Consider the following 10,616-nt stretch of genomic DNA (forward strand, 5'->3'; position numbering starts at 1 on the left):
CAAATGTTTTATCATGTTAAGGCTTTCATTCTTGTATTTTTGATCTGAAACCTGTCTCAGTTCCAGTAATTCTTTTTCAGTGTTCTTGTAAAACTGTAGCAGACAGAAAAGCTGCTTGTCTGATGCATCCCTGTAACCACAAGCGAAAGTTGTATATTCTCAATAAACCCACATGTTTAAAATGTTTTTAATTTATAGTTGGAAAATTACATCTTTACATGAGCCCATTTAGATGTTACAGGCAAACAGGCATCTATGAGTAACCACAGGCACACTATGGGCAGACTCGTACTAGAACTAGATAATGCCACAAGTAAAAGCTGTGGCATCTGTTAAATTTTTTTTTTTTTTTACTTGATGAGCTTGAGGCAGTCTGCTTTACATAGTAACCAACCTGCATTTGGTCATTTTATGACACAGATGAGTCAAAAAACATAAAAATGAATGGTAAATTTGGGTCTCTTAAATATCTAACTTATGTACAGGTAATGGCTCATTTAAAACAGGGTTCCCATATTTCCTTGATGTCCAAATCCACCAACCTGCTCCCTGAAGTAGTACATTTGCTCTCCTCACCACATGGATTAACAATCACAGCAGTACTAAACCTGACATGTACAACTGCTCTGTGCTCATCAGTCACTGTGGAGGGAGCATGTGTAAACTTAAGGCAAAAAGGCGTTGAATTCGGACACGTGGATCAAACATCAAGCCTGACTTACAAAGTAAACAAAAGCCAAGGCAGTCACACCATCACAGAAATCCATACGCATCTATACTGTGGTATCGGTAGGCATACATACAACTTGACTTCCTCAGCTGCCAGACAAACTCAGTTGGGATATGGTTCTGGTTTTGCAGAAAGCTATGCTACTGTTTCAGTACATTTCATAATTAATCTGTTGCTGCAACATGTTACTGGTAAGGAAGGATGAGAATAAACTGGTAACTAGTACAGACATTAAAAAAACTTCTCAGTCCTGGTGGATACAAAGATGAGTTTCAAGGATGGACTTCAAGAAATATTTATTTGATAAAATTCAAGACTTTCCAGGCTATTGGGAACCCTGTAAACACAACCAAACAAGGACTGGATGCAGGGTGGTTTAAATTTTTCCAGGTTAGGATTTTATCGCAATGATCCCTTGTGCATAATGGCCATTTAATAAAAAAAAAAAAGAAAAAAAAAAGAAAAAGGGTGAGTGGGCATTGGAGGAAATTGTGTTTCCACACAGGAGGTATGTCATCTTAATCGTCCGTAAGGTCCTGAACAAAAAGGACCTCGGAGCGGCTGAGTCCTGCCTCTTTCAGCGTAGGTGGGTTGGGCTGCTCTTCAGTTGGAAGGCAGGGCAAGACTCGGCGCGGGAAGTTTGTAACTATCTGAAACTTCTCTGGAGTTTCTTTCAAGGAGAAAAGGAAGTCGTGTATTACCTGTGAAAGAGGAATAAAAACAGGCACGTGAGCACACGGTTTAAAAAAATGCAATACATGATTATCTCAATCTCTTCAAGTCACACAATCTGTCAGTGGAACTAAAAGTAACAATAACTACAGAACTTGATTCATATCCATATCAGCAAGATCTTACTGTTAAAAATACTGAAAAGCACCATTAACATTATCTCAGCAGGGCGTGTGGGTAGGGTCTGTCTTTGCAAGTGTGATCCTCACCGTCAGAGACTGCCCAAACAAGAATCGTCTCTCTACTCGCGTATCATTGGGCAGCTTAAACACTATTTTGACACTTTCTGGATCATCTGCAGGTGGCTCTGGAGGAAGACATTCTGACTTCCTCTCTTTCTCCTCTTCAAGTGTCTGGAGTAATTAAAAAACAAAAAAGAACATAAAAGATGAATAACCATGTAAAGACACAACTGGCCTAATTAGAAATTCAGTGGCTTTAACCAAGCGTAACCTGGCATGTACGGTGAATTCATTCAGAAATAAAACTCACTTGTCGTCTCCGCTCCTCGGCGAGGGCACTCTGTCGGACTTTCTCCTCCTCTTGCCTCTTCTGCTCCTGCTCCTCTCTTTTCTTCCGGTCCTTCTCCTGATCGGCACGGAGCGAGGCCAGATAGGCCTCATCTTGCTGCTGTCGTAGCACTTGGGTCTGGTTCCTCTCCTCCCTTTAAGACAGCGTGGGATAAAAACAGTGATGTTCAAAGTCTGTTTATATACACAGCTGTATCCTCATCATGAATCTGCAGGTACTATCTTTTTCTCTACCATGTTACATTTTTATCTCCAGTATCTCTATTTCAGTTGAATTTGTGTTAACAGATTATGCAAAATAGAAAACCTGCCTAAATAGCTAACGACGAATTCTGAATAAATAGTTGCAGTCTTATGCCATATTAGCGCTTTCCTTTTCTCATTCGGAACATAAGCCTTTGACAACAAAATAAAATGTAAAACACTCTAGGCTGCTTGACATAATTAGGAATTCCTGCTACCTTTCAAGACGTTCTGACATCAGATATGTTTGGTTGGCATCCATGATGAAGGTGAGCTGATTGATGAAGTCCTCTGGCTGAATGAGGCCCTCGAGCCTGCCCACCACCGTCATCTTCCGGTCCTTCAGCATTATCATGGCCAGGAATGGGTAAGTGTTCTCCCGTAACGCTTGGGACACTGAAACACAAACACAGGCCCATGGTATCAAATTCAGATGGAAGAATTATGTTAATTATTATGTTACTTATTATAATTAACAAACACATTCTCAGTATTGTAACATCCTAAACATCTTTACCACCTTTATCAATTATTTCTTGTTTTGTTTTAAAACAAGATACAATATCTTTGTATTTTGTGTTGACTTCTAGGAAGAATCATTCTATAATCTCATAATCCTGTGTTTCTACTTTACATATATGTGTGGAATACAATAATCCTATGAGCCAGCTGCAGCGAAAATAAAACAAACTGACGGCAAGTGCATCAAATTTTGTCTGTAAAATACATGATCACCACCAGCACACACACAATCTATGCTGCATGGCAGTGTAGTCTCAGTATATGTGACAAATATTTTTTGTAAGTGGATTAGTTATTTTTAACAAATACTTTAAGCACAGAAACCTATGTTAGAAACAGTTGAATAGCATCCTTAAATGAAAAGTCTGCATACCTCTATAGCCCTCAGGCTTGCTGGTCGAGCATGCCCAGAAGAGCATTCGTGTGTTAAGGAAGGTTATGACCTCTTCTGTACATAACGTGGAGCTAGACAGTAATAAAATAATGAAAAACAAACATTTCAGAAATTATGACACTAAATATCCTGTGCAGATAGTGAATATGTGTAGTCAAACCTAACTACTTTTTGAACAACAAACACAAAAAACTACATAATTTTTCATTCATTCAAAAAAAAAAAAAAAAAAGAATTGCATAACCCCAAAGAGCAACAACGGGTAACATTACGTAATAAAGTCATAGAACTGCATGTATTAACATGACAACATACCGGCAAAATTCGTCAGTGTCTTGGTGATCATCCCCATGAAGGTACACTAATAAGTAGCGGAGCTCCCGCTTGGCATCATTTAGTGCCTACATAAATCAAAGGTAGAAATTGAAAACATGCTCCAGTTTCCCTTTTCTAACTGGTACAGAGAGAAATACAAATCAGGCAACTAATGTGGAACTTCTCACTCAATGTCTGTAAACTCACCTGGCTGTAGGTTCCCTGGTAAAACACAGGGTGTGACCGACCATACTTTTCTTCAAAACTATGAATGAAGGACACAACATCTCCAACAGGGTCTGTCACACGACCACGAGGATCTGGCCTAATAAATCGCAAAGCAAACCTTGGGGAAAGAGAGGGGAAATTAAACACTAAAAAAACTTAAACTGATATATTATCCAATGTCCACCCGCTACAACCAAAACTGAAAGAACGGAAATCACCTGAATATGTCCAGAAGTGTGTAATACGTAAATCTGAATGGTAGCATAATCAAATAGTAACTCCATCCTAGTAATCCCTGAAAAAGAGAACCAATGGAGCAAATTATCATTTTAAATACCACAAGGTAAAACACAGAAGACTTATTGCAAAGTCTTTCTGTGAATCCATTAGCAACATAAAGAAATGAGTGTGGCGATGTGTCAAGCATAAACAAAGCTTTAAGAGTGACATCTGCTCAGTATCCTTGACATCAACAGCTTTGCAGAGGTATCAAACCTACCCTTGGTTGTGGCCTTGAGACGATGTAACTATATACTCTATGGTCTGCTGTATTGACCTGTAATGGTCTGGATGGTGGAGGGTTAAACACACTGGGCACTCCTTCCTGTTCATTAAGTCTGTCTTGTACTGCAGCCTGAAAAGCAAACGCCACACTCAGATACTTTAGTAAACCCAAAGCAAAAGTTGGACGAATCAGAGTAAGACCAAAATACGCAAACACCTTAAAAGTCAATAGTAAACATTTTTCGCACTGTGAGTTTACCTCTATGTTCCAATTATGTTGCTCTAATGTTCGACGACATTGGTCCATTGACTCCAAACCAGTTAGGTCCTGTCAGAAATGTATAGAAAACAAGTCTCAGGCCTCCACTCCGAAGAAAAGGGAGAAAAACATGTTTCGATTTCATGCAGGTAATTCGGGTTTCACTTTGTTTACAGGCTACAAGATTCTTTCAAGTTCTTCAAGAACAAATGGAAATGGAACACGAATCTAGCCTGGCTCTATTCTCATGATTAGCCGGTTAACACCCTTGCATTTAGTTTTTAAATCATTTAACCACAAAATAAAGGTAACAGGGAGAAAGACTAAGGCATTAACTCCTAGCAAGACGACGCTAAGGGGTAGCTAGCTTTAAAAAATATCTGGCGATTAAAATGGTTGCATTACTGATAGTAAAATATGACAGAGAAAACAGGGCGGATACTTAAGAGGGAAAACGATTCAATCGCTCTCATTTTCTCAACATCAATATAAACAGTTGTGTCACGGGAAACTTCAGTGACAGCTCGCCCATGTCTGCTGAGCTAATGTTAACTCAGCAAGTAGGGAGCGTCACAGGTAACAGACGTTAGCCAAGTTAACGGAAAGTCGATAATCACATTTGAAATTGCAGAATCAGTGTCGCGAATTGTTGAGTTGATTTAGATTCATGTCTCTATATTAAATGTAATCGATGTTAATCTATTCAAATCCGCATTTGGCCCTGAAACTCTGTTAACTTGTTAGCTAGCTTAGCTAGTTGTATCTAGCTGTGCTAACGTTAGCAGTGCGTTGACTCAAGTTGACTGGTATCATTTGGGGGCTGGGGTAACGCTACCGAAGTTGACAGTGCAAAAAGCGTTAAAACACGCAATTTCATCCCGTCACAGAGATTCAATATCAACGATGATATATAAACATGCGATGTTACACATAGACTCGTTTTAATGGTTAATCTGGGCTGTTTACCTGAAACTGAAGGAGTTTTTCAGTCTGCGCCTGAGATAATTCTGGCTCCTCTGGCGCCGCCATCTTACCTCGCCAATCATCTAGCAAGGCGTAACAACGTCAACTGTCTTTTCCTGATGCGGACTGAGACTCACAGCCTCCACAGACTGCTGCCCCCTAGCGTTGTGGATGTTAGCTGGACAAAACACGTGAAGGAAGCTATGACTTTCAAAAGGCACTCTACCCATTTAAGTAAATGATTGATTGAAAATGTCAAATAACCATTAGTGGCGGCTGTATTCAGTAGTAATTTGCTACATTTAACTTGATGATAGGTTTACATATTTCACATTAGCTGATAATCTGCCCATTTACAGTTTCCACACATACATGAAAATGCAAAATAGTCATCACAACAAATTATATGACTACAGTAACACTTAAATGAGCCTTGAACAGCTGCACATCCGGTAATCATGGGTGTTGTTATTTCTGTCTATCCAACACACACAGACTCTGCAGATCTTGTGGAAAAAAAGCATTTTATTTAACAATTCATGATTTCAGTTTCATATACTGAATACCCACACACATCCTGACACTGTTCTCACCAGTGTCATTGCCTCTTAATCAAGTCAATTTTCATGACAAAACTTTTGGATGAGATAAAGATAATTGGAAAAGTAGGAACAGGAAATCATCACTTTCATAATGAAGTGCTGTACGCTTCCCTGTTTGTCTGTCCTTCTTCCCAGTGTCAAACTGTGCCCTGGTCATTTTTTTCCTTCTACCATAATAATATGGTATCCAAATTTGGTCTTGACAGGGGGATCTGTGTACACAGGTTTATCCATGGTGCTGACAGGCAAGGCAAATGCAGCATCCTGGAAAGGTCCTACCATTGATCCTCTTGTCATCCAACCCAGATCACCCTGTTAAGATAGAAACAGGTATGAGGAAACTGATCAGAAAAGCAAACTAATGATATATACTTTTGATTACAGAGGTTACAAAAATATGATTGAATATCAACAACAAAGGAAGGAAGGTTCAGGTATACACACAGCAGCCATACCACTTGTCTGCTGTGTATATCTAGGGTTGTAAAAAATCCTGCTGTTGTCTTTAATTAGTAAGTCTTACAATAGTTAAGGATATAGTACATAATACAAGCTTTCTTGTGTGAAATGGATGAATACAGTGTCACGTTTGATGACTACAGTGTCACAACAGAAAATTAAAACCACAAGATTTTTTGATCCATACCAGAAATATGTATGTGGTATTGCTTAGCAAAATCCCAACAGCAGCTGAAAATACATCGGTGTAGGTGTTCTGGTGAGGCACAGCAGTGAACACATTCTTGGTAATAAATTCCACATGAACTCAGTAAAATTTATAGGAAGTGTAAGTAATCAGTACTTGCCAGTCAGAGCACCTCATCTGACCATAAAGTGAAATTTGTCACATTAAAAATGATGACACCTGCATTTGGACTGTGATAGGACCATTAATGAGTGAAATGAATGAATCATTAATGAATGAGCAGAGCTAATTCTGTTTGGATTTTTTTTTTTTTTTTTTACTATATACACAGTAATCAGACTAAAATGAAAAAAACACAACACTCAATTTCAAGTGCATGCTCTTACTCCTTGTCTTGCTTTGTCTTCACTATATTGTGACGCTACTTCACTGAATCGCACTCCAGCCTTCAGTTTTTCCATTGCCTCCATGCACTTCCCATGTTTTTCACAGAGGATGTGACGAACCTGAGGGGAAAAGAAAATAAAACACAGATCATGAGTCAGTGTTTGTAGTACAGCGACCTCATTAATTCCGTTATTAATCATAAATGATGCCTAAGACCAACAGCTGGTTCAACCCACACACGCAGCTGTTACTTTACGTTAAGTCATCATCTCCAAAAATAACTTGATGAGAGGGAAAGCCATATGTCGTTTTCGGTTAAAATCTGCAGTTGTGTCACTCTGGAGTTTCACAGCGCCCTGCTGTGGTGTGTTGGTGCAGTTACCTTCACCGCAGTGCCTCCTTTGGGCGTTTTGTCTTTCTTTTCAGCCTCTGCACTCCCTGAAGCAGCACCTACACATTAAGGTCCAGCATAACAAAACAGCTGTTAGACTGATAACAACTAAACATTACTAAAACACTATCCTAAACATTACCACAACACTATTACCACAACACTGTTACCACCATTATGACGAGTTTAATGCTAGCTACATGGATTTTAACAGCAGCAGGTGTTAGCCAAATGTGTTTGCAATTGATTTGTTAGCGCGATTCAACATACGACGAATAACTTAGAACTAACCTTTTCCGCCTTTACCACCTTTCCCTTTTGGTGGCATACTGGAAGTGTGTTTTGTTTAAAAAAAAAATCAAGTAATGATAAAGGAAGAAAACTATACTAGCATGAGACCATGCTAAACAGACATCAACATGCGCAGTAACTTGCGCAGAGGAGACAAACGTTTCTTCTTCGTCATTTTTTTTAATGGTCGATTGTGTTCAGTAAATGTAGACACCGCCACCCGCCGCACAGTCTCCACTCAAAAGTGGACTTTAAAATATAATACACAAAGAATTGCGTTGTAAGCAACACAAAGTGAAAAAAGTGTAGGGCTCAATATGTTAATGTGAGTAAAAATAAAAAGGAATGTACTATGAAAGACAAACAAGAAGTTGGTGTAACATACAGTGCACAAGGAAAGCAATGTTTCAGTACATATGGGAAATTCCACTAACACACTGAAGCAGAGTTTCAGATCATGCATGAACAGCAGAGGTCACACACCTCATCTGAAGTTGGATATTCAACACACATTGCATTCAGAAAATCTTGGTGAAGTAAAGCAACTTGTGCTTTGCCAGTCTCAACACACAGTTATACTGGAATTATATTAACCCATAAAGACCCAGTGCTACTTTTGTGGCAATTCCCCTTTTTTTCCCCTCCATATTTAACCCTTCTTAAGTTAAGTCTTCATTTGTTATGTATTAACCTTGGTATTTTGACTATTTTCAGTGAAAATCTGGTAATTTCTTATATTTCATTTACTGATCATATAGATGTTCATTAAAGCTCAGATTAAAGTTGAAGGTTATTGTATTAGAGACATGAAGAAAAAGTGACTTTTTTAATATAATCACTCATTAACTGGACATGAACCCATTGTGTCCATTCACTGTCATTGCTCCAACTCCATGGGCTTTACTGGTGAATCAATGTTGTGGAAGATGACACTGTTTCCATGGTAACTACAGAGCCTCCAAACGTCCAAATGGGTCATATCTGATGACCATGAAAAGATGACAAACTGTATTTAACACCAATTATTTCAACGTATTTATAGGTTTAGTGGCATAGAAGTTATTAAACATTTTAGATCAGTTTGGGTGTTTGGGTCTTTATGGTCTTTAATATTCTGTATGTGTAGCATTTTTTCTTGGTAGTTCTTCTCAGTTGAACTGCATTCAATTTCTCAGCTGAACCAAGAAGAACTACCAAGAAAACCAATGACCTGGGCAAATGAGAACCTACACAGACAACTACATGTGTAGCAGTGTCCTTCATGAGACATTAAAAATATGTTAAAGTTGTTGTGTCATCAATGGTAATCAAGCCAACACAACTCTCAGCCAACTACTGTTACTTTGACATGAAATATATGATATGATATTCAGAGAATAGATCTTCATACTGATGAAATCATTTATCAATTCATGATTTAAAAAAAAGTGGCTACAATTTTTATTTCATGTTAATTATTCTAATAAATTGCAACTAAAAGCCCTTGATGAAATAGAAGTTCTGCTCCTTTACAGCTTTACATCTTGTGATTGTGATGCATTGTGACACAACTAGGTGCTTTCACTTGTTACCTAATAGGGATCTTTTAGGACTCTGTTGGTTTTTGTTGAAGATAGATTCCTCTCTCTTTGCTGAAGTCATTCCCACTTTAGTATTCTTTTAGAGAAGCAGAGGTTAATGATCAGTGTTAACCTATAAAGACCCAGTGCTACTTTTGCGGCAGTTCCCAAATTAATTTATTTAACCTTCCTTGAGTGATTTATCACCATTTATTGTAATATTATCTTCAGTATTCTGTGTTTTTTCAGCAAAAATCAGGCATTTTTCTATATTCAATTCACTGAACATGTAGATGTTCATAAAAGTTTAGATTAAAGTTGAGGGTTATTATATCAGAAACAGAGAAAACTGAAGAAAAAGTTACTTTTTTGGTAAAATGTATCATTAACTAAATATAAACCAAGTGCTTCCATCCACTGTCATTGATCCAACTCCATGGGTTTTACTGGTGAATCAATTTTGTAGAAGATGATGGTGTTTTCACGTTCACTATGGAACCTCTGAACATCCAAATGGGTCATATCTGATGATCATGAAAAAATGACAAACTGCATTTTACATACATTATTTACATGTATTGATAGGATTAGTGGATCAACAGGTATAAAACATTTTAGATCAGTAGATGCATTTGGTCATAGATGGATGTTTGGGTCTTTATGGGTTAATAACGCATTAAAGGCTTCAGTGTTGTAATCTGCTCTACAGCTCTGAGGTGTTTTAAATGATGAGTTGAGTGTGGAAAAAACAGACGGAATCGGTTTATCTTCTATGATGGAGCAGAGGATAACTATTATTTTACAGCTACACTATTACTGCATGCCTTCAGAAGAAATGTGTGGTTAACACATGATACGACAATGAAAGATAGGAAACGGGGAAAGGAATGAATCAAAAACCTGAAATGAATCACTAATGAAAATTCAAAAAATAGAGCGAAATCTAACAGATATGTTTGTAATTTAATAAGAATAAACAATATCTCTTTATTGGCAAAAGATAGTGAGTGACTATTTTGTTGTTGTTTTGTAAGCTTTTTATTTCAGTAAGTCATATAATTCTATTTTTTTTCCATGTATTACACCAATAATGAGGAATGCAAACCATGTGAAAATGTGATGCTTTATTTTTTCTGGGGAAGGTTGAATTTTCAGAGATTTTGCAGCACAAATAATGGCACCGACCAATCATTTATGTGAAATGGACAACATATTACAACAAAAACAATCGCTCTTTTCAATTCATGTCATTCTGCTTTATATGAAACACACAAGTAACAAAAATAATGAGGTGAAAGACAAAATGTGAACCAGTATTAA

The 10,616-nt window shown here is 37.7% G+C and overlaps 2 protein-coding genes across 2 annotated transcripts; both read right to left on the reverse strand.

Annotated features, from left to right (window-relative positions):
- Positions 1–171: 171 nt before the first annotated feature.
- On the reverse strand, positions 172–5,529 carry faf2 (Fas associated factor family member 2). Its single transcript, XM_030146339.1, has 11 exons — positions 5,424–5,529; positions 4,458–4,526; positions 4,194–4,328; positions 3,913–3,989; positions 3,674–3,812; positions 3,467–3,552; positions 3,131–3,222; positions 2,454–2,631; positions 1,955–2,126; positions 1,672–1,815; positions 172–1,431 (listed from the first exon to the last, which is right to left on the reverse strand). Exons 1-11 carry the CDS (start codon positions 5,484–5,486, stop codon positions 1,249–1,251), a joined length of 1,338 nt encoding a protein of 445 aa, XP_030002199.1. The 5' UTR covers positions 5,487–5,529; the 3' UTR covers positions 172–1,248.
- A 396-nt stretch (positions 5,530–5,925) lies between these two features.
- pin4 (protein (peptidylprolyl cis/trans isomerase) NIMA-interacting, 4 (parvulin)) lies at positions 5,926–7,889 on the reverse strand. Its single transcript, XM_030146340.1, has 4 exons — positions 7,738–7,889; positions 7,438–7,505; positions 7,055–7,174; positions 5,926–6,334 (listed from the first exon to the last, which is right to left on the reverse strand). The coding sequence occupies exons 1-4, from the start codon at positions 7,772–7,774 to the stop codon at positions 6,176–6,178; spliced, it is 384 nt and encodes a 127-aa protein (XP_030002200.1). The 5' UTR covers positions 7,775–7,889; the 3' UTR covers positions 5,926–6,175.
- Positions 7,890–10,616: the final 2,727 nt, after the last annotated feature.

The sequence above is a fragment of the Sphaeramia orbicularis genome, chromosome 10, assembly GCF_902148855.1.
Source record: "Sphaeramia orbicularis chromosome 10, fSphaOr1.1, whole genome shotgun sequence".
In the NCBI taxonomy this organism is placed as follows: domain Eukaryota; kingdom Metazoa; phylum Chordata; class Actinopteri; order Kurtiformes; family Apogonidae; genus Sphaeramia; species Sphaeramia orbicularis.

What these genes read in the sequence shown, in the direction of transcription:
- pin4 (XM_030146340.1), bottom strand. Translation starts at nt 7,774, where the DNA reads ATGCCACCAAAAGGGAAAGGTGGTAAAGGCGGAAAAG. An exon ending in AAGGAGGCACTGCGGTGAAG is followed by an intron (nt 7,175 to 7,437) that starts GTAACTGCACCA and finishes TTTTCCCCTCAG; the next exon opens with GTTCGTCACATCCTCTGTGA. An exon ending in AAGACAAAGCAAGACAAGGA is followed by an intron (nt 6,335 to 7,054) that starts GTAAGAGCATGC and finishes CTATCTTAACAG; the next exon opens with GGTGATCTGGGTTGGATGAC.
- faf2 (XM_030146339.1), bottom strand. Translation starts at nt 5,486, where the DNA reads ATGGCGGCGCCAGAGGAGCCAGAATTATCTCAGGCGCAGACTGAAAAA. An exon ending in AACATAATTGGAACATAGAG is followed by an intron (nt 4,329 to 4,457) that starts GTAAACTCACAG and finishes TTTGCTTTTCAG; the next exon opens with GCTGCAGTACAAGACAGACT. An exon ending in TCTCAAGGCCACAACCAAGG is followed by an intron (nt 3,990 to 4,193) that starts GTAGGTTTGATA and finishes TCTCTTTTTCAG; the next exon opens with GGATTACTAGGATGGAGTTA.